Source organism: Sorex fumeus, unplaced genomic scaffold (genome assembly GCF_029834395.1).
Source record: "Sorex fumeus unplaced genomic scaffold, SorFum_2.1 ptg000067l, whole genome shotgun sequence".
Lineage (NCBI taxonomy): Eukaryota > Metazoa > Chordata > Mammalia > Eulipotyphla > Soricidae > Sorex > Sorex fumeus.
Genome location: NW_026606124.1, coordinates 609,295 through 632,360, shown reverse-complemented (window position 1 = coordinate 632,360; position 23,066 = coordinate 609,295). Strand labels below are relative to the sequence as shown.

The window sequence follows — 23,066 nt, the reverse complement described above, 5'->3', positions numbered from 1 at the left end:
AAATTTCCTAGGACATTATTCAAAAAGAAGTGTAACACATGACTAGCAATTTCTTTAACTATACAAGTTGTCCCTTTTTTAGTATGGTAGGGAGGACTGGGCCACAGCCTGCAGTGCTCAGGGCTTACTCTTGGCTCTGTGCATAGGTATAGCTCAGGGGTCACTCCTGGTAGTGCTGGGGGATACAGACCATATTTGATCCAGGGAATCAATCCAGGTTGGCTGAATCCAAGACAAGTATCTTAGCTCCTGCATTCTCTCCGGCCCCAGTAATAGTTTCCATTTGGAGTGAAATTTATGTCATCATTGTCTTCTGCTTCATAAAGATTCAATGATAATTTAATTTGTTTTTTTTGGGGGGGGGAGCTGTTGAGGGGGCTAGGAGGGTTGAGGATTCCAGCCGGTGCTTGGGAGCTCAAGGGGCTCCACTGGCAATTCTGGACCGGTGGCTCAGTGCCAGGGCCTGAGAATGTGCTGCTGTTTGGGTGTCATCACAAGGTCCTGGCAACCCGGGCCTCTCCAGTGGTGCTCAGGGATCGCTGAGGCTCTACCCAGCAGTACCTGGGGAACCTGTGGTGCCAGGAATCAAGCCTGGGTCAGGCACATGACAGGCATGTGCCCTCACAGCTGGCCTGTTTCCTGGTCCCTCTGTGGTTGATTGCGCAATCATCACAGCAACCCTAGTTGCTGGATATTTTCTTTCCCTTTTATATATGAGGGGAGAATGTATTTGAGAGCTGAACTAACTTGCTTGAGAACACAGAAGGATCCAGATTTGAACAACTCCCTAGTATTTACTTAGCTGTAATAGTGATTAAATGTTACGACTTTTAGGCTTGCTCACTTTCAACAGTTTTTTGAGTTAAGATCTAGTTTATATATTTTTCTCTTTTAATATGAATATCTTTAAAGTCACAAATATTTTTTTTTAATATTAAGTGTAGGTAATTATAGCCCATAAGTTCTGGTCTACTCTGACCTTCTTTGGGGATGTATTTTGTTTTGAGTCGGCCGCTTGCAAGGCAAACGCTGTTCCTGCTGTGATACCGCTCCAGTCCCAAGTACTGTGGTTTTTAAGGATGGATTTTTCAGAGTTCTAGGAGCCAGGAAAAAAACAAAAACAAAAACAAAAAAAAACCCTCACTTGATAACGAAATTTGATAGATTCTTTCTAGAGTATACATTTACTGTATTGAACCAATAACTTTCATCTGTCTTGGTTTCTTCTATAATGGCCCAGCATGACACTGCATGGGTCTTCGCCGTTTGTGTGTGACATGTCGGCTGCATGCTGTTGAGTCCTGCTGCCTCTTAGCTGTCCTTCAGCGCTTCACACTGCTGCCTCTGCGCTGTGGTTCTCTCAAAGGTTAATACCGCTGTAACTGAGCTTATTCAAAAGCATCCACCTGAGGCTAACTTGGTCCTGTCACACCATAAGCCATAGAACCCGTGCAGAGCTCAGAGAGGTCCTTTTCCTTTTTCCTTTTTATTTCCCCCCCTGCTTGTTCTATAATTATCTTGGTTCTGTGCCATCCGACCTGCCAAGTTACACATGGCCATTTGGCACTTGTAATGGGGCTAGTCAGAATAAGGATACTAATATTAGAATTAGTTTTCCCTATTTCTTTGTACTTAATTTAATGTGGCTAATATATTTTTAGTTAGGTCTGTGGTTTACATTATATTGTTCTTGTATCTCTGTTTTGGATGCAGTAAGTCCTGTGGAGCGAAAGTCATTAAAGTAAATAAAAGACGGTTTTCTACTTCATTTCTGCATTCCAGTACGCTGGAGAACACAGCCCAGATACTGCTTGGAATTCCAGGAGTGACTTTAATTTATATTTCTACCTGAAGAAAGCTTCCATAACCCCAGTCGTCCACGAGAGAACGTTGAGCATGTTAATTCCACCAGCGGGTCAGATTGTTGTGAGAGTATTACGGTTTCTTTGTAGTCCTCTTGTTTCTCAGACTTGCAGTTAGGTCATTAAGTTAGGATCTACAAAACCTACTTTCAAATATTTAAATTTTTGGAAGGAAGCAGCACAGGCAGGATAAGCTAAGAGAATGGGCTCCGGCTTGGAGGAGGTCAAGTTGATGATGCTCGGGGCAAGGAATGGTGGGGGGGATGGATGAACTCGACTCCTCTCCTGCTCTGCTCCCTGCATCTGAAAAGGCTATATATACATATATATACACACACACACACACACACACACACACATATATGTATATATATATATGCCTGTCTGTGTGTGTGTGTGTGGGGGGGGGGGGCTGGAGCAATAGCCCAGCGGGTAAGGCATTTGCCTTGCACACAGCCAACATAGCCGACCCGAGTTCAGTTCCTGCGCCCCTCTCGGAGAGCCCGGCAAGCTACCGGGAGTGTCTCGCCCGCACGGCAGAGCCTGGCAAGCTCCCCATGACGTATTCGATATGCCAGACACAGTAACAACGAAGTCTCCAATGGAGACGTTACTGGGCCTGCTCGAGCAAATCGATGAACAGTGGGAAGACAGTGACAGTGAAATATGTGTACACATATTTCCCACCAATCATTCTATGTCTGCCCCTCTCCTTCGGACTCATTCAGCATGATACTCTACGTGTACATCCATTTATAAGCAGATTTCATAGTTCATTTTTCCTAACAGCTGCATAGTATTCCATTGCGTAGATGTACTATAATTTCTTTAACCAGTCATCTGGTCTTGGCACTCGGGTTGTTTCCAGATTCTGGCTATTGAGAATAGTGCTGCAATGGACATAGGTGTGTAGATGTCATTTCTGCAGTATGTTTTTGCACCCTGGAGTATATTCCCAGAGTTGGTATTGCTGGATCATATGGAAGCTCAATTTCTAGCTTTTTGAGTAATATCCAAATTGTTTCCCAAAAAGGCTAGACCAGTCAGCCTTCCGCCAACAATGAAAGAGTCCCTTTCTCTCGTATCCACCCCAGCACTAGTTACTCTTGTTCTTTTTGATGTGTGCCAGTCTCAGTGGTGTGAGATATCTCATTGTTGTTTTGATTTTCATCTCACATGATTAGCACTGTAGAGCATTTTTCATGTGTCTTTTGACTGTTCGTATTTCTTTTTTGAGGAAGTTTCAGTTCTCCCCATTTTTTGATAGGGTTGGATGTTTTTTCTTGTAACGTTCTGCCTTATATATCTTGGATATTAACCCCTTATTACGTGATGAGTAGTAGGTAAATACGTTTTCCCAACTTGTGGGCTTTGTCACAGAGTGAGTGAGAGAGAACGAGACAGACAGACAGATACTGGGGATGTTGGGGGTGGGGAATGTTCGCTGGTGGAGGGATAGGTGTTGGAACATTGTATGACTGAAACTTGACCATGAACAGCTCTGTAACTGTGTGATTCAATTTTTTTCATGTCTTGGTGGAAGGTACAGAAGATAAGAGGGTTACACAGAGACCAGAGCTGCAGCAGGCTGCTTCAACTTTTCCCTGGATTGAATTTCAAATATTTTTGATCCTAACTGTAACCTATGTTGTTAGATGGTGAGTGTCTTGAAGGCACAGGACAAATCTCTTGCCTATAACGTACAATGACAGTGTCCACAGCAGGTTCATCAGCACTTTCCCAGCTTTCCTGTTATGCTGTTCTTGGAAGATGACAGAATTTGTCTCAGGGGATTCAGGCTTCCCAGCTTTATTACTTGTCTGTCGGAATGTTTTCTGTGAAATTGTACCACTGTAGCACTATCCTCCCGTTGTTCATCCATTTGCTGGAGCAGGCACCAGTAACGTCTCCATTGTGAGACTTGTTACTGTTTTTGGCATATCAAATACACCACGGGGAGCTTGCCAGGCTCTGCCATGCGGGTGGGATACTCTCGGTAACTAGCTGGGCTTTCCGAGAGAGACGGAGGAATCGAACCCAGGTCGGCTGCGTGCAAGGCAAACACCCTACCCGATGTGCTGTCACTCCAGTCTTTCTACGAAATTGAAAAAAATAAAAAGTCCGTATGGGCGCAAGTGCCGTTCCTTTCACACAGTTACTTTACTGCTGCCCCCTTTTGGAAAATTATTGCAGTAAAACACAGCTCTTAATGCCTGTGGTCCTGAATAATGCCTTCTTTAGTGTAAATCCTGCACAGCTGTAAGTGTTTGCCCTAGGACCACCCTAACAACCCTTCTAGCCACTTGGGGCAGGGGTTAGGGGGTGGTTAGCAGAACCAATATCTGACCGTGTCTCAGCCCATGAGTACGAGAAGCATGCCTCTGTTTCCAGGGAAAGTAGATACGCTACTTCATAGCAACCCTGTGAAGCAGAGAGGTTCAGAACTAGCACAGTTCTTCAGGCGTGCATTTTAAGGAGTAGGACAGACAGCTTACTGTCCCACAGTTCGTGTGTGTCAAGTGAAAGCGCTGGGGAGTCAGCCTGGGTCCTGTTCACAGCCTGGACTAACACTCTGCTGGGGAATCGTCCAAGCACGTTGGACACAGCAGTTGCCGGCCCTGATTCAGTGTTCAGCTTAGCCCTTGTAAAGCCGCTTGACCTCTGTCCCTGAGATCTTTGGATCGGTCTGTATAGTTTTTTTTTTTTTTTTTAGATTTTGGCAAAGGAAAGGGGTTTGTGCTCCTTTCTGGCCGTCCTTGTCCGTATGGGCCAAGTGCTGTTCCTCCTGTTCCAGAATGACCTCTGGTTTTCCTGCCTTCCTGGGACTTGGCTTCCCACTCCACATTCCTGAACTGCAGAACGTCTAGACCAAACTGCTCATTTAGCCATGTATAGGTCTATCTATTCTCATTCTTCTGGGTTCCTTCTTTCCCTTTGCTAAAGAGTTTTTAAGAGTTTTATCTCGAGAACTGCTCCTTCCGTGTCTGTTCCTTCCTTTAATCCCACGCTTTCCGAATCCCCTCTCTTTTTGAACTCTTAATTGCTGTTCTCTCTGTCTCTCCAAATTATCTTCTGTCTGTTTTTAGAGGAAAGTGCCTTAGGGGAGGGATTGCCTTGTTCTGTTGTGAAACCGTATCTGAAGTGCTCCATAAATCAGTGTGTGGAGACTTGGTAATACTAATTATTATTATTGAAATACAAAAAAAAATGCTTTCTCAACCACGTAGAAGCAATCTACAGTATTAATCTAATCAGCTTGTACATGTTATTGAAACAAGAAGAAAAAGAGGGAAAGCCTGTCTTCCTGCCGGAGAGCGATCAGATATCAGAACAGCAGCCCAAATCCCACTCACTTGGGGCAGTTGTTCAAGAGCTTTCATACTTATTTAGAGAACCGTGTTTGCAGGGCAGTCCAGTCAGGTCCTGTTGGTTAATTGGGCCTACTTAAACTAAACTGGCCAGAAAAGGAGGATCTGATAGTCCGGAACAACCTCCTTTGATTTGCTTTGTTCTGTTGTTAACCTTGGTGAAATTTATGGTTAAAGTCAGCGGCATTTATTTCTCAGGGTTTAAAGTAAATTTCACTTGCATTATATGTCTGTAGTTGTTCATTTCGAGAGTGATTTAGCATTTTTATTAGCATTTTATAATGCAGATGGAGGGGCTTTTAGGACTTGTTGAATTTTAATGTAGGCATGTATGTCAGAGAGACTCCTTTACTGATCGATTGATCCTTTCCAATGCTTGCTTTGAGAATATGCTTAAGAGCAATGAGACACTGTTTGTCTAAATAAATTGCTTTAAAAACTCTACATTAGAACTCAACTCGATGGCCTTATTAAGTATATTTTGATTTAACAATTTAAGGAATTTTTTTATAAAAGAAATGTGACTTAGATTAAGTTGAGGTTTTGTTAGCATTATCTGTCCATTGACAGTACCTGTACCTGTTAGAAAATGGTGCTTCTTTTTTAAAAAAAGAAATTACTTCCTCTTGCAAGCATTCTTTGTGAGGAGACAGCCAATTGACTGTGTTGTCCAGCTGTGCGTGGAGCTTTTCGTGGTGTGTCTCCCATCCTGTGATTTTTTTGTGGACCAAGTTAGGCTTTTGTTGATTGCTTTAGAACCAACAGAATCAGAAAACAGGAGCCAGAGTGAAAGTATAGCAGTTTCGGCGCTTGCCTTGCATGTGGCTGACCCAGGTTCGGTCCCTGGCGCCCCATATGGTTCCGGACCCAGACAGGATTGGTCTCTGATACTGGGAAATTGTATACATGGGAATTTGATCATGAATGATTGTTAAGTGGGGTGCTATGAATAACTTTGTAAATTATGGCACCTCAGTACAATGTTTAAAAAGAAAAACAAACTTAGTATGTTTTTAAAGTAATTTACGGACCTTGGAGACTGACTTTTCTCATGGAACATGGAGTCTCATGGCATTGGATGCTTCATGCCTCTGCAGATAAAGCCCAGGGATGTGTCTCCCACATGCAGGGTAGAGTTACTACAGGAGGGCTGAGGGATCACCGACTCCAGCTTTTCTCAGCTCTGATTCCATGCTGGGTGAGCAGGGAGAGCTTTTGAAGGAACTTACAGTCCATTTTCAGCTAGAGAAACTGAAAGAAAGGGAAATTGACTTGTTTGCAGCCACCAGTAATTGGTGCTTGCAGCCACCAGTGATGATGACCAACCATAGCATTAGGTGTCAGCATCGTTTTCAGATCCTAATGGACATTTCTTATCCTAAAGGGAGTAGTTAATTTAGTTCATGAGAAGTGCAGAAACAGAGTGGGGCTACTTGAACCTCGGTCGTCTGACCTATCTGCCTCCTAGTGAAAGTGAGCATATCAGCCGCCTTCAGTGCCTCCCATTTTATTCATATTGAGAAGAAGCTCTGCTGTTCCTTATGACAAACCCCCAATGTCAGTCTGGTTACAAGTCTGCTCCCCAAAGCACTACCTCTTATTTCACTACGTGGGGGAGAAGCTTTTCAATTGAAGCCTTAATTATACCTAGGAGACAGAAGGAGCAGCTAAGCTCTTTTAATGAAGTGCTTACTAAATCAGTGATCTGTGATTTCAGACATAGATGGCTTTAGGTATTCAGTAGATGAAGCATTTAATTATCATTTTAACAACCTTTCTTATGAAAGGCAGGCAACTAAGAAAAATGTCTTTGATTTTGTGTGGTCATATGTGTCCATCCATGAGTACACAGTGCGACTGACTATGTACAGCACGTACGAGCTGAAGTGTGATAGAGAAACAAGTAGCACAGGCAAAAGTGCTTCCTCACAGAAAGTCAAGAAGTGAAACAGTCGTTATAAAGTGCTTGGCAGTGACAGGCACATGCTCACTGCTACATGCTTCTTACTCACTTAAACTTATTTTTATCGGAGCCATGTCTGGGATGCTTAGAGTACAGGGGCCACAGTGCTCATATCTACCCACACCACACCCTCCCGTTGCTCTGCAGAAGTGCACAGGCTGGCCATGACACTCAGGCCTCACATATCCCCTTTTTTTTTCTATTTTTTATAATTTTACTGCATCACCTTGAGAGCAGTTATAAAGCTTTCGGGTCTAAGTCTCGGTCATACAGTGAAACACCCGTGCCTTCACCAGTGCCCATTCTCCACCACCAACAACCCCAGTATATCCCCATCCCACACCCTCCCCCTACCTGTGGGGCAGATGATTTCCACATCACTCTCTCTCTACTTTGATCACATTCAATATTTTGACACCAGACCCACCATTATTATTTGGGATTTTACCCCAACACTCAGATCTGCTGAAAAGGCAACAGTAGACAATTTGTTTTCTATTGCTGGTTAAGAATAACGTACGATGTTGCGTGGTTGCAGTAGTGGCCAGGCGATTTTGAAATTCTGAAATTTTAACCCTTAAATCTGAAGGGATTTCTGCCAAAACCTTCCGGGTTCAGAGATTTGTTCCTGAGTCTCTGGGATCATGGCCGTTATGCAGCTTGATTAGGAGCCAGAAAGGCCTTTGTGGACTGGACGGCAACTCTCATTGGGATGGAGAGAAAAGGGCCGGCTCCAGCCCCATCCCGGCCCACATATCCTTGACCTGTGCTCTATCAGTCATACAATATCTGTGGTCCCTATCCACATGCTATACCACCACTACTGGGGGGACTTGAGGAGAAGAAGGACTACCAGAGAGGAAGGACAGCATCTATTGAATCATAGGCATCGCCTCTATTTGATTTTTGAAAGTATTCTGCCCAACACTTGAATTGCTAATAATAAATACTTGGGAAGTAAAACATATAATAATAAAAATGCATATTAATAGTACATTATTATATTAATAATGTGGCTTCATTTGTTTTAGGAACTTTACATTGCTGTCGGAATATCAGGAGCCATCCAACATTTAGCTGGGATGAAGGACAGCAAGGTACGTAAGTAACAGTAGAAGCACAGTACGGGAAGATCTGACATTATAACTCAGGTCTCACAGTGGGTTTCTAGGTGGTCACAGGGCGTGTAAGTGAGCTGTTCACATTGATGTGTGTCTAAGACCTAAAAGGAAGAAAGCTCTTGCCTGCAGCCTGACATTGTAGCACTGGAAGAAGGTCCAGTGCTGTGTGGTGGGGCAAGGCCAGAACCTGAGCTTCAGCGCTGCTGCTGGTCGCTCCAGGATGCCCTGTCCGCCCTCGTTCTGGCTGCGAAGTACTCATCCCGGGTGAATATCACAGTGCCCGTGACTGACAGTCCCGGGGTGGAAAGTGTGGGCAGGCTCATCCTCTGGGGTTCTGACATTTAACCTGTTGATGATCTGTGTGCCTCACCGGGGGCCCCTCAGTGCCCTGCTGATGTGTGAGCAAGTTCCCTCTTACTGCGGTGACTGGCACGTTTGCGGATTGGAGCATCTTAATGCTTCAGTAATCGTAAAAAATGCTGCTTACAGCAGAAGCACTTGACTTTCAGTTTGCTTATCTGGGAGCCCTATGTAATGAGTCCATGAATGTGTGTTTCCAAATATGACATATTAATTCATGCATAACTGCAGTGTGAATTATGAACTTGGTCTTTCATGAACTCAGAGATGCCTCTGACTCCTGCTCTTATCCATTCAGATGGAAGTTTGATATGAAAGGTAATAAAACTTTTAACAGTCTGATACTCCTTGTAACATCTAAATGAATTGGCCCTAAACCAGTGAACTTTCACAGTTGGATGGCAGGTTTCTTTACTGGGCGGAGAAAGCCGCATTGCCAGTGGGGGAAAGGTTACTATGGCATTAAGGGTCAAGCACTCAGGCACTAGCAATCTCAGAATAGTGTTAGCAACTTCACATGTACCCAGAAATATGCATTTCTTTCTTTTTTTAAAAAAAAAAATCTGTGATAATGCATCACATACTATTAGCTCCCCCCTAATAAAATGTACAACTCAGTGTTTTGTGTATATTCACTGCATGGTGCAAGCATCCTCTAATTTCAGAGCTTGTAATCGCCCCGCCAAGAGACCCCTGTGGGCATCATTCCCCCTCCCCGTGGCTCTAGCAGCCCCCAGTCCCCGTCTCTGTGGATTTGCCTGGTCTGGGTAGTCCAGATACTTGTGATCACTCATTGTGTGTCCTTCTGTTTGTCTTCTTTCATATAGAATGATGTTTCTAAGGCCCAGCCAACTATCAGCATGTATTTGTGCTGCTTTCCTTTTTTAAATTTCATTTTTTAGGGAGCCACACTTAATGGTACTCAGAGCTTACTCCTGACTCCACTCAGGGATCACTCCTGCCAGGCCTCAAGGGACTATCTGAGTTGCTGGGGATTGAACCTGGGTCAGACATGTGCAAGACAAGTGTCCTTCTCATTACACTGTCTCTGTAGCCCCAGTTTCTTTAAGAAAAAAAAATTGTAATTTAGGTTACTGTTACTGTGTCTGGCATATTTGGGTAGCATTGTTATAATAGTGTTAACATTTATGGTATTGGTGTAAAAAGTTACTGAATCCCCACCATCATCGCCAGAGTCCCCAAGACCCTCCACCATTGTCCCTCTGTCACCTCTGACCCAGCTCTTCATTCCCTTCTGACCCCACGTCCCACTGTCTGATAATCTGAGTCTTGTAATCCAAGGCCAGAGGTTTTACTATCATTCATTAGAATTCTTTGTTTCTAAGAGAAAATATTCTGGCTGTCAAAGATACTGGTGAAAATTTTCATTCTTGTGCCAGTAGAGCTGAATTCTTGGTGAGATGGACTAGGTAGTGGTCATTCAAGGGGAAATGGAGCAGTTCAAGAAAAGAGATTGGGAGGAGGGCAATCCTGTAAAAGTTAACTTGGGTCAAGACTATTTTCTCTAGTCAGCAAATGTATATATATTGAACCTTGTACTAGTGTCTTGTACTTGTACTGTGTCTTGTACTAGATACTAGGGCTGCCTAAATAGAATTAATATAGTCCCTGCTATCCTATCCCTTACATAGCAACAACAGCATCTGGTCAGAATGTTGGTTAAGCTTTGAAATGGCATAATTAGAATGACTTAATCTGATCATTGAATTGGAATAGAGCTGCAATTTTAGCATTGTTTAAAGAATATTAGATTTTTGTTTATTTATTTTGGTGCTTTTGTTTTTGGCAGTGCTCAGGGGTTACTTCTGGCTCTGCACTCAGGAATCAGTCAGGGTGGGCTTGGGGGACCATATGAGATGCCAAGGATCGAGCCCTAGTGGGCCATGTGCAAGGCAAGTGCCTACCGGCTGTACTATCACTCCAGCCCCTGAGATTTAATTTTTACATCAAGGAAGTTGATACAATGAGAGCACTCTTTGAACTATGCCACATGTACTAGAACATGTATAATAGGGGCCGGGGAGATCAAACAGTGCGCAGGGCACTTGCTTGTTCATGACCAAACTGGGTTCCATCCTGGGCACCCCATTATGGTCCACCAATTCCCCGGAAGTGATCCCTGAGCACTGCTGAGAGTGGCTGGGGAAAAAAAAAGGACATGCATAATACATGTATGTTGACATCGCTGGATGCAGTCTGTGCCTTAAAAGCTCTTTAAAAGCAATGCGAACATAAATTAATACAGCCATTTTGAGTGCTTTGGATACAAACAAGATTTTACAATAGTTATTTACAATTAATAGCTCAGAAATAATATTTTAGTAATAAGAAAAGCCATCAGTCTAGATTTCCAAATCACTTTTTGTAAAATACTTTAGCAGTTCCTTGTCCATGGTTATGTGCTTTTTCTTTAAAAATGACTTTTATGTAGTGGGATGAGAAAGCTTTCAGGTGATTAAACTGTCAGATGCTTGACTAGGTGGATTCCAGGAGAATCATTAACTACTGTTAATTAAATAAATCTCTGCTGATAGCAGTGAAGCAGGTTACAAGTCCCAGAAGAGAAGCGCCTTCCTGCAAGTCACTGCCTGTCATTTCAGATCCTTCTCCTTCTGGCTCAGAGTGAAGCCCTTTGTTTCCCATCTGTGCCCACATATCTGGGGGTCTGGAGAAAGGAACAGGATGTGGCCCATTTCTCAGGACTGCTAGTTAGCTGGGCATTACTATGTTTCAGTCTCAGATACTCCAGGGTGTTTTGCTCATCTCCCTGAACCTGAGAACCTCTCTAAGGGAAGTTAGGTGTATACATAAAAATTCTTTGAAGCTTTTTTCATGGTAGTAATAGGGAATGTTTTACTTCACTTTTGGAGATTCGAATTATATGTTCTATGAGAATGATGGAATATTAGAGTGAAAATTCTTTAGTTGCAGTGGTGTTAGAAACTTATGGTTTGTGGGGAATACTAAGCTACTTATATAAATTTGATACCATTAGAAATAATCAGTAAGCACAGCATCCTTTGAGTGATCATTTCTTTTTGTTTTGTGAGTGATTAGTTCTTTTTGTTCCATTTCTAATATGACATAATCTCTCACATTTAAAATTTGTGTAGAAAATGGGGCTCAGGAGATAGTATAGAGGGTAGAGCACTGCCAGGAGTAATCCCTGAACAGCATCAGATGTCACCCCCAAACAAACAAATAAAACCCCATAAAATTTGTATAGATGATAAGAGTAGCTCTTAGAAGATTTTGAGTGATACGGCACTCATTTCATTTATATGCTGCATACATATGGTAATTTTGGGGGTTTTATTTTGACATTCTTCTTTACTAACAGCCTAAGTAATTAAATTTTTATTGCAGGATATTTTATATTTTAGTAATTTTATATTACTCTGGATTGTACTTTTAAAAGACAAAATGTAGTGGAGTTTATGCAGGATAAATAGTTCGAGCCAGAAAGGCCACATAAATTGGGCTATGGGTAATTTGATAAGCGAAACAAAATCGAAGAGTGACTCAAAACCTCATCATGATTTGGTCAAGCACATGTCTTCCTATCTTACTGAATAAAATCATCCCAAATAGGACTACAGCAATAGGAAAGGGTTGGGACACTTGCCTTTCGTGTGGCTGTCCCGGGCTTCATTCCCAGCACCCCATGTGGTCCCGAAGCAGGACCAGGAGTCATCCTGAGTGCAGAGGTGGAGGTCAACCCTGGGCACCACCTGGTGTGGCCCCAAAACAGAACAATAAAGGTCAAAAACAGCATACCAAATTAAAGTAGGTCACGTGATTTTCTAATCCAGGGGTTTTATTCTGTGTATTCAATACATTTCAGTGCCCTACAAAATTTTCTAGTGACATTTTAAGTCAGATTATTGAATTGTAATTTGCAGTAGTAGAACCAACACATTTAATGTACTCAATATTTTTCTAGTAAGAACCGCACAGCAAAATCTGCCAAGCGACTCTTAAGAGTGCTGTCAACTGCAGGCACCGTCAGTGGCACTCTGTGACCTGTGCCATCACAGTCAGCACCTTTATCCTCAGAATTTCAGGAAACGAAAGGTCTGTCTGCATTTCGCAGTCTCTCCCAGTTTCCTCCCGTGGGTCCTGAACAGCACAGTCCCATTTGGCCGCTGTGAGTTAGACTGTCCCATGTGCCCCCTGCTCCTGTAAGTGAGGTCCTCATGGGGCCTCTGCTAACGTTCGGAATTCAGTTTCCTTCCACACCCCGAAGACTTGGGCTGTAGCTCATTAGAGTTGTGAAGTGCACCGTCGTGGGTCTCTGGGCCAATCTGACTTGCAGTTTGTTTGACTTCTTGAATGCTTTTATATTCTTCATCACATTTACAGAGCGGGTGGTGGGGCTGGGGGGCTTAGCCATTATGTTTTCAGTGTGTCCCTCTGTCCTGTATTCTCCCCTGGGGTCCCACCGTATATATTTTGATCTTTTTGACGTTATCCTGCAGGTCCCTTTGGCTCTGTTTATCTTTAATTTTTCTTCTTTCAGTTGTTCAGACTTAGTTATTCTAGTCATCTCGTTATTGTTGGGGCGGAGGGGTGGCCCAGAGCGCCCCCCTCCACACCACCTTTTCCTCTTTTACTGGAGCGGAAGTGAGTTGCAAAAATGAGGCCCAGGCAATAGCTATGATCCCCCTTTTCACCTTTGAGGTCCATCAGATGCAGCAGTCAACCATCAAAGAGCAAGTCCTCAGTAGCTGGAGGCCAGGGAGTGTTCTTTTTGCCTTGCTGTTGTCCAGTTCCTGTTGACACATGGTCATGCGCGCATGTAGTTCCTGTGCACAGCTGACTGCCGCAGAGGCTAGGGGCTGGGCGGGAGCGAAGCTGCTGGGGTGAGCTGAAATTCACTGTGGTTTGCAAGGCCTGTTCTTCCCCATGAAATGGCAAGCCTTCAGAACATTCTGGAGTTCACGAATGTCCACACTAGCCCTTAGACAGTGTGTTTAGTTTGGACCAATGCAGTCATCATTTTGGTGGGGAGACAGGCTTCTGATGCTGTGTTCTCTGCCATCTCCGCAGAATCTTCTCTGATTTAAAAGAAAAAAAAAATCAGTCATGTAAAAAAAAATGACTTAAAACTTTTTTTTCGATTTCTCAGTGAGCTCATGGTATAGGGGCTGGGGATGATTTTGTTATGTACCGATACAGAAATTTATGATTTATAGTATTGGCACAGCATAAAAGGGATTAATTATTACTTTCTGTTTCTCAGACAATTGTGGCCATTAACAAAGACCCAGAAGCTCCGATTTTTCAAGTGGCAGATTATGGGATAGTCGCAGACTTATTTAAGGTAAGTTGGCCGTGAGTGGAAGTGGGGGTGTAAGTAGTTTATCACTCAAGGACCTCTTGGAGATGGTCAGAGGGAAGCTCTTATTCAGAAAATCTTAAGTGTTTTTATATCTTTCTGTGTACATAAAAGTAGTCTACAATTTTGAACTGTCTAAAATGAAATTGTCCTGATACATGTTTACAGAGCTGTGTTTCTCAGTGAGAGTCTCCAGAATATTCCAAGGGGCCCACAGGTGAAATTCACTGAAGTCGGGACCCAACCAGCAGGATGGGGGTGTAGGAAAGAAACAGAAAAGAGGGGAACTGTAGTCAGAAAAAGGTTGAGAGGCACTAGTGAAGAGCATTGTCGCTTTTACCGTAAGGAGGTCACATTGATTTTTAAAATGCGTATATGGCTCATGGCATCTCAAGAACTAAGGTAATAAACGATGTGAGGGGATTCGTGTAATCCTAACCTGGTGCCATGTGTAGTAGGTCTCTTAAAGAAGTTCACGTCAAAAGCCGGTGTTCTGAGATTTGCCAAGCATTTCCAAGGAGGGGCAGGCAGTTCATCTGACTCAGCTCATATTCCCTGCTTGATGTGCTTGCGAGTTCCAGACCTCCCTAAGGTGACAAGTACATGTACATAATAGTTCCTGCTCGCAAGTGGTTATTGGGATAACACTTTCTATCCCTGCCTTTTGTGTGTGTTCTTTCTACCCTGCTGTCACCCCTGTGTTTGCGCCCCCAGTGAGTGAAACTGGTGATATGGATCACAGTTACTATTTATTTGCCTGTATCGTAAGGGCGTAGCGCAGGCATGCCTGGTCTTTTTGGCCCCCTGGACAGTGACATTGTACAGTAATGACTTGTGCAGGCATTAAGACTCTGAAATGGTGGCCAAACTTGGGATGAAGTGGATTTACTGGTGTGGGACCTCCTCACACAGAGGCACCGTGAGATGGCTTGGGCCTTAGCAGCTGGAGGCAAAAATGATGTCCCAACAGAAGAATGGCCCATCACCCAGACTCTGTCAGCCTGGCCACCCCCCAGTGCACATTTTCAGAGCACATCTGTTTGTGCGTAGTCACCACTCAGTCCTCCACCCTTCTACAGTTTGGTGATTCCTCAGTTGAGAACCCAGACTGTGAAAAGATAAGAACAGCACAGGACATCTGTCCCCAGGGATTCCTGTGTCTGTCCCCACCCCCTTCCAGAACTGTCTCTTGCTTTGGGAAGAATTCATTCCCTCATTAGTGATCCAGAAGTCCCCTTTCTGAAATTTCGGGTACATTTAGGCAATTTGCCTGCCCCTCCTTTTATTTTCTACTTTTAATTTGCTTTATAGTGCTTGTTACAACAAAATAGCAAATGGAATTATCCAAAATTAGTTCAGTTAAAATTAGTGAAAATTGTTCTGTCTCACAGTGGTGCTACTGAAGTCATCGTCTGAGGATTTACTTGGCCATGCTCCTACTGGCCTTTCAGTACTGTGAAATTTGGAGGTGTTGTTTGGCCATGCACTCCAGTAGCTGCAGGACTGGATGATTCAGCGGCTTGGCGTCTCTTTGAAATTAACCATGAGCTGTGGAGCAGGGCCGTTGATGTGCTGGAGGAAGTCAGGAGTGGGTGGGTCACAGGGCCGTTGGACAAGGCAGGATCTCAGCCTTCCCCCCTCCTGAGAAGGCTCCAGAGGTCTCAGCTGGGATACCAGGTTACCTGGATGATTCAGCGGCCTGGCGTTTCTTCAGGATTAGTTGTGGAGCTGTGGAGCTGGTTGGCCCAGGTGTGTAAACAAGCAGGAAGGGCCCAGAGAATAGGGGAGGCTCAGGGATTAGTGCACTTGCTCTGCGGTTTCGTCCCTGGCATCACATCTGTTCCCCCAAGCACTGCCAGAAGTGATCCTGGAGCACAGCTGGGTGTGGACCAAAAAAAAAAGTAATGGCTCTCTCTGTATGAGGGAAATTTTGTTCAGGTAGCAGGTACGTAGTTCCAGTGACAGACACTCTCAGGACAAGCATATACCACATTGGCATTGTGTAAACAGGCAGCTCTCTGGCTGTTTCTCCTGAAGTGAATATTTCAATAAGTTTACAAGTGGCTTTATTTTAATTTGTATTGTGTTCTGTGTACCTTACACATATAGAGCTTCCCTGATTAACAGACGGTATGTTCAGCACTCAAGAGATCAGTGGTGTTCAGACAGTGGACAGCTGCCCTAGGGCAGGAGCATCTTGAAGCAGAAATTGGTGGAATGGTCATACGTAGTGCCTGTATGTTTGTGTATCTGTGTGTGTGTTACTCACGGGTGTTTTGTGAGAGTTCTAGGACAATGGAAATGAAAGGGACCACAAAAGTCATTGTTGGATAATTTCCACCCTGAGTTTTTCACACACTGTTTTGTTTAGGAAGCCCAGATTTGATGATAGACCATTTGAAGTAGTGTATAAAATTCGTATGTTTTTACCTAGAATTATATTTTTAAAATGCCTGATGTTATAGTGTTCTAAAGCACACTTATTTATAACTGATAAGTGGAAAGGGAAAGACATTTGAGAAACTGAAAATTAAAAATTGTGAGAATATTAGAAAATACTGCTTAAGCTGCAGGCTTCCATTTGTTACTATGTTAAATGACTAACAGGAGTGAGGTGTGTTTATTTTGAGTTGTCTGTGTCCCAGAGAGATGGAATTTTGAAAGACTATTCAGCAAGTTGTTGACAACACTTAGAAATCTGCTCTTTCATCGCCCTGGTTATCCAGCCCAGCAAGTACTAAAAATGGGTGATTCCCCACTACTTCTGCAGCTTAATTTAAACTGCTTTAAGGAGCATGCTCTCGACTGGCACACGAGGTGGTGGCACTGCACTCTAGCACTGTCCTCCCATTGTTCATTGGTTTGCTCGAGTGGGCACCAGTAACATCTCCATTGTGAGACTTGTTACTGTTTTTGGCATATCAGATACGCCAAGAGGAGCTTGCCAGGCTCTGCTGTGTGGTCAGGATACTCTCGGTGGCTTGCTGGGCTCTCCGAGAGGGGCGGAGGAATCTGACCTGGGTTGACCGTTTGCAAGGCAAGCGCCCTACCCACCGTGCTCTCGCTCCAGCCCAAACCAGGTGGTACAAAGCAAAAATTTTTCCTCCAGGGAAACATCCAGGATGACATGGATGAATATCATAGTAATTCTATTTTGCTGTTGTTTGCATTGTTTATTTTTATCATTGCCTTTTTGGTTTTGGTTGGGGGCTGGAACTGGCTGTATTCTGCCTCCGTGCTCTGTGTTCCTGTCAGCAGTGGACGTGGAACCTGTGGTGTGGGGGATTGAACCACATGTAACACGTGAATATTGTAACCCCTGTTCTCTCACTCTGGCCCCCCAAAACTTTTTATAAAATAGGTTATATATTAATATTTTGTATTTGTATTATTATTTATTATACTCGAGCAAAATACTTGAAACAATTTCAGCTATACAATATAATGATTGGGAATTTGTATATACTATATGTCTTTATGTATTTTGATATATTTTCTATATTTGTATATCTTGGGAAATGACCGGCATAGTAATAATACTAGTAATAATACTAGTGATAAAAATATGAACTTTTTTGTGATAAGAACTTTAAAAATTTCCTCTTTAGGGACTGGAGTGATAATACAGATAGTGATAGTACATCCATGTCATTTGCCTTGAACACAGCTGACCCAGGTTTTATTCCTGGAATCCCATATGGTCCCCTGAGTAGATAATCCTGAGTGCAGAACCAGGAGTAACCCCTGAGTATTGCCAGGTGTGGCCAAAACAAAACAAAAACTGTCCTCCTTAATAACTGTCAGGCATGCAGTGGTATGTACTGTGGTCTCTGTGTCTGACACCCCATCAATTAGAGTTTTATGATGGGAGTTTAGACCTTTTAACTCATTCACCCATTTCATGCGCCTCTCAAATTTGCCCCTGGCAACCATCAATCTGTTTTCTGTATCTGTGGAGGTAGGTTTGTTTCTGTTTTGTTTCCAGTTCTCCATAGAGATGACATTACATGGTTTTATCTTTCTTTGGAGATTTATTCACTTTCCATAGAGACCTCATTCTCAATCGTTGTTCATATTAGTGATGAACAAAGGTTCCCTTTTCTCTGTAATTTCAGCAGGCATTGGCTTTTTATTAACTTTTTAACGGTAGCCTTCCTAACAGGTGCGAAGTGTAGTATTAGCCTATAGTTGCATTCTGCATTTTCCTGACCATTAGTAACATTAAGCACCTTTTCGTGTAGCTGTTGGCCACCTATGTGTCTTCTTGGGAAAAATGACAATTCATATGTACATTTCATTAGGTTGTTCTGGGCTTTTTAGGGGTTTGTGTGTTTGTGTGTATGTGTTGGTTTTGCTATTGAATTGGACTCTTTACATATTTTGGTTGGGCTGGAGCGATAGCACAGTGGGTAGGGCGTTTGCCTTGCAAGTGACCAATATGGCTGACCCAAATTCGATTCCTCCGCCCCTCTCGGAGAGCCCGGCAAGCTACCGAGAGTATCTCACCCGCACGGCAGAGCCTGGCAAGCAACCCGTGACGTATTCGATATGCCAGACACAGTAACAGTTGTCACAATAGAGACATTACTGTGCCCGCTCGAGCAAATCGATGAGTAATGGGAGGACAGTGACAGTGACATATTTTGGTTATTAATCTTTATCAGATATGGTTTACATTTTCTTCTGTTCAGTAGGTTGCCTTTTGTTGATGATTTTCTTTGTTGTGCAAAAGCTTTTTTAGTTTAATGTTGTTGCACTTGTTTTTTTTTTTTTTTTGCTTTTGTTGACTTTCCTGTGAGTATTACCTCCAAAAACTCATAGCTAAGACTAATTAACGTCCAGGACCTGACCCACAATTTGTCTTCTGAGAGTTTTATGTTTGAAAGATCTTAGATTCAAGGCTTAAATCCATTTTTGGTTAATTCTTGTGCATGGTACAAGGTAGTAATTGAGTTTCAATCCTCTGCATGTGGTATAAGTTTCTGTAGAGGTGAACATTATTATCTCATTGGGGTATGTTTTCTATGAATGGAACTGCAGGATCATGTGATAACTCTTTAAGCTTAAACATTTTTTAGAACTGCCAGATGGTTTCCCCAATCTGAATCCTTTTTACTGATTCCAACTGATAACATGTAATGGTCTGAATGTCTCCAGGTTCTTGCTAATATTTGTGATTGTCTTTTTTTTATATTGTTGACCCTCCTCGTGGAGCGTGATATCTATCCTGTAGTGGTTTTAATTTGCATTTCCCTAACCCCTGATGCTGAACATATTTTCATGCTTAATGGTCATTTGTGTGTCATCTTTGACAAAAATAATCCAAGCTCTTTACGAATTTTGGGCGGTGCTCAGGGACTATTCCTCGTTCTCAGAAGCGCCCCTGGAAATCCTCAGGATACCATAGTGGTTCCCAGGGTCAAACCAGGGTCAGCTTGCCTGTAAGGCAAGCGCCTTATCTCCTGTACTATCTCTCTGATTCCCATTGCCAATTTTTAAATTGAATTGTCTTTATGTCTTGAGTTGTGTGAGTTCTTTATAGATTCTCGGTATTTAACCCTCATTAGATACATGGTTTCCAATTTGTTTTTGATGCTTTAAAGTCTTGAATTTTATATATAGTTTTTGTTGGATACATATATTCGGGTTGTATTTGATGTAATATGTAAGACTCCATTGTGAAACCCAAGGTCATGAAGATTTCCCCTTCTATTTGCTGTCTTATACTAACTCTTACGTTCTTAGGTCATTGACCTATTTAGAGTTGCTATTGTATTATGTGAGGTGAAAGTCCAACTTCATTCTTTTTCATTTGTCTCTGTACGGCTGTACCAGGACCAACTCCGCTCTGTTCCATGAGTGGATTTGGCAAGTCACCTGTGATTCAAGACATTTTCACTCTGTCCCGCACAGCTCTTCACTAGTCATTCTAATTCCTTTATTCTCTCTGTGAAACTTGCGGCATTTGTCTTGTCACCTCATTCATATTGGGGTCTCCACATTGATTTTATTCATCCACACCAACCTCTCAGAACTCCCTTCTCATCCTCTTGTCTTAGAGTAGAAAGCACATTTCTGATGGTGATTTAACCAGAATCTTCTCAGCTTCGTCCTTATGGTCAGGGATTAGTTCCAAACTTTTCTGTCTGCCACAGTGCCTGCAGGAGGAAGTCCAGGTTAAAGAGTGAAATAGTCGCTTTGTGCTGTGGTGCAGTCGTGTTTTTGCAGTTAGCCTCAAATCCATTTGTTCATACTGTGTGGGGAGCTACTTCCACGGTATTTAAAATAGAAGGCACACGAGAATCCAAACTTTTTCGTGTGTCCAGGCCATCAGATACTTATGTACTGAACTGGTGTCTCATTTTCTATAAATAAGGTGTTGTGTGTTTGGAATGTCGGAGGTGGCTCTAATTAAAAAAAAAAGAAATACCAAGAAAAAGCTGCCACAACTTTTTTTTGGGGGGTAGAGTTTTGGAGAGGAACCTTTCGAAAAATGGCATGTGGGGGCCGGAGCTATAGTACAGCGGGTAGGGCATTTGCCTTGCATGTGGCCAACCTGGGTTTGATTCTCAGCATCCCCTGAGCTCAGGTGGTCCCCTGAGCACCACCAGGAGTCATTTCTGAGTGCAGAGCCAGTAGTGACCCCTGAGCATCACCGGGTGCGACCCAGAAAGCAGATAAATAAATAGGGGGGGAAAAAGTCTGTGTTCTCAGGGCTGAAGAGATAGTACACGTACTTAGACATGTGCCTTGCACGTGGCCAGCCTGGGTTCAATCCCCAGCACCATCGACTGTGGTTCAGAAATGCAAAACGGGGGGCGGGGGTTGGGGGGCAAAAGATTATGTTCTAAATTGAACTGTTTGACTTGGAAGAAGTTGTGTCTAGCTGATTCCTCATGAAACGCAGAGGGCCCTGTGAGATTCCTCAGGCTGCCCTCCCTGTGAGTGGCACGAGCTCACAGGCTTGCTCTGCCGAGGGCTGGCTGAAGGAGTGCCAGCACTTAGTGCTGCCCTGAGCTAATGCCCGCTGGCTCCATGGTCAACACGCGCCTTTTAGTAGGCAGGAGACAAAGCGACATTCGGAAGAAACAACATGTCGACAATTTCCTTAATAAATTTTGTACGAACACATTATTTCCACCTAATGGAAATGCAGCTCTTTTAAATAATTGAGAGGCTGTATTCATCAGTGGTGAGTTCAGCTGGGATCTCTGCGAGTTCGGGCCGCTGACAGCCCCCTGGAAGCCTGGGTAATTGATACTGTGCACAGGTGGATTGGCCAGGGTTCAGGTGGGCTCTGTCCACGTGACGTTTCTCTGATGCTCCCAAACACAGCTCTCCTGTGTTAGCCAGGCTGCTGGAGCAGCCTCCCACGCGGGTGAAAGCTGTGGTCACACCCCCAGAAGTTCCTCATAAACCTTAGTGATGAATCCCTTTACAAGTGGGGGCCAGCACCATGGAGAGCGCTCTGAGGGCTGGAGGCAGGCTTGGCTGGCCCAAACCCCCACTTCAGACCCAAGCGCTGATGTGAGTGACCCCTGAGCGCCACCGGTGTAGCTCAGAAGACAAAAAGAAAAGATCCCCAGAACCCCGATGTGTGTGTGTGTCTGTGGTTTCTTGTCCATCTGCTGACCAGTCGCTGCTTTAATACCAGGCCTTGGTGTTAATAGAGGGATGATACTGACTATGCAGTTTTCTTTGGCTTTTGTTTCTTTGTTTGGGGACCACATGCAGAGATTCTCGTCTGCTCCAGACTTGGGGGGAGATGTGTAGGGGGAATTCATTCCCAGCAGTGCTGGGGGGGGGGGGGCAGGCATTGAACCTGGGGCTCCACCTGCAGTCCAGCCTGGAGCACCTATCTCCCCAGCCTGAAGCTTACTCTTTTGTGCTCAGAGACAGTAATTGTGCTGAAAAAGCAACTAGTGTTTGTTCAGTGCAGGATTTGAGGAGGTGGACAGGAGTTGTGGACAGGAGTTGTGGCTGAGAGAAAACTTGGGTGTGGAGTTGGAAGAAGAGCAGGAACATCAGGAAGAATGCTGGGAAGGGTCCAGCTTGACAGCGCAGGTCAGAAACAGACAGGCTCCCTCTCTCTGAGGTGTGCTGATGCTCATTGATGGCTCCTGGACTCCAAGCTGGCTCTCGGCTCTCTGCCTCTGTGGTCCTCCTGTGGGTAGCAGGGGACGCTCCAGGAAAGCTGGGAGTGGATGATTCGTGGGGACACGGGAGCGCTCCGTGCCTCACCAGAGACCCTGCTGGTGTGTCCCTTTGCCCCGTTGGCCCATCGCGGCAGCTGAGACCCGATGTTGGTGAAGGCTCAAGGTGCTAAGTGACATTTCTGGGCTTTTGTTTTTGCAGGTTGTTCCTGAGATGACTGAAATATTGAAGAAGAAATGAGTTGGAAATACCTTAAGGAAATCATGTCAAAGTATTCAGAAACTTTAGGAACCCATGGCTATTATAATAATCATTGGAAAGCATAGAATGCTGCATTTCATAATTTGAGGAAAAATTCTGTCATAGGCCAGAGTGCTTTTTTATGGGGGCTATGACTATACTTCTTTTTAATTATTTGTGGTTCGAGACAAGTATTTTTTGAAATTTTCTAATTCTGTAATGAAATACTATAATAAAGCCTTTCCATAGCCTTAACACTACCTCCAGCCAATTTCTTGAAAAAGTTAAAGGGAGTTTAAAAGAAACACTCGATTTTTTTTTCTTTCTTTTTTTTTTTTTTTTTTTTTTTTTTTGCTGCTTGTCTTGCTCATGTCGGGCTTTGTGTTTTAGGCAAGATTGTAAACACAAGTGTTCCTGCCAGCTTTGCCAGTCTCATATGGTTATTGGGAGAAAAAGGGAAGGAACTGTGACTGTCACTGTGACTGTCACTGTCTTCCCGTTGTTCATCGATTTGCTCGAGCAGGCCCAGTAACATTGTGAGACTTGTTACTGTGTTTGGCATATCGAATACGTCATGGGTAGGGGAGCTAAGTTGGCAAATTTGGAATTTAAAGGGATAAAAAAAAAAACAAAAGCGGC

General features: G+C 43.6%; 1 protein-coding gene across 1 annotated transcript in view; it reads left to right on the top strand.

The window, feature by feature from the left end:
- ETFA (electron transfer flavoprotein subunit alpha) overlaps nucleotides 1-22,682 on the top strand; it is a 74,674-nt gene extending 51,992 nt beyond the window's left edge. Inside the window, exons 10-12 of the mRNA XM_056128724.1 lie at nucleotides 8,225-8,290; nucleotides 13,938-14,018; nucleotides 22,389-22,682. Coding sequence (XP_055984699.1) covers nucleotides 8,225-8,290; nucleotides 13,938-14,018; nucleotides 22,389-22,427 — 186 coding nt within the window. The 3' untranslated portion in view covers nucleotides 22,428-22,682. The remainder of the gene's footprint in view (nucleotides 1-8,224; nucleotides 8,291-13,937; nucleotides 14,019-22,388) is intronic.
- Nucleotides 22,683-23,066: the final 384 nt, after the last annotated feature.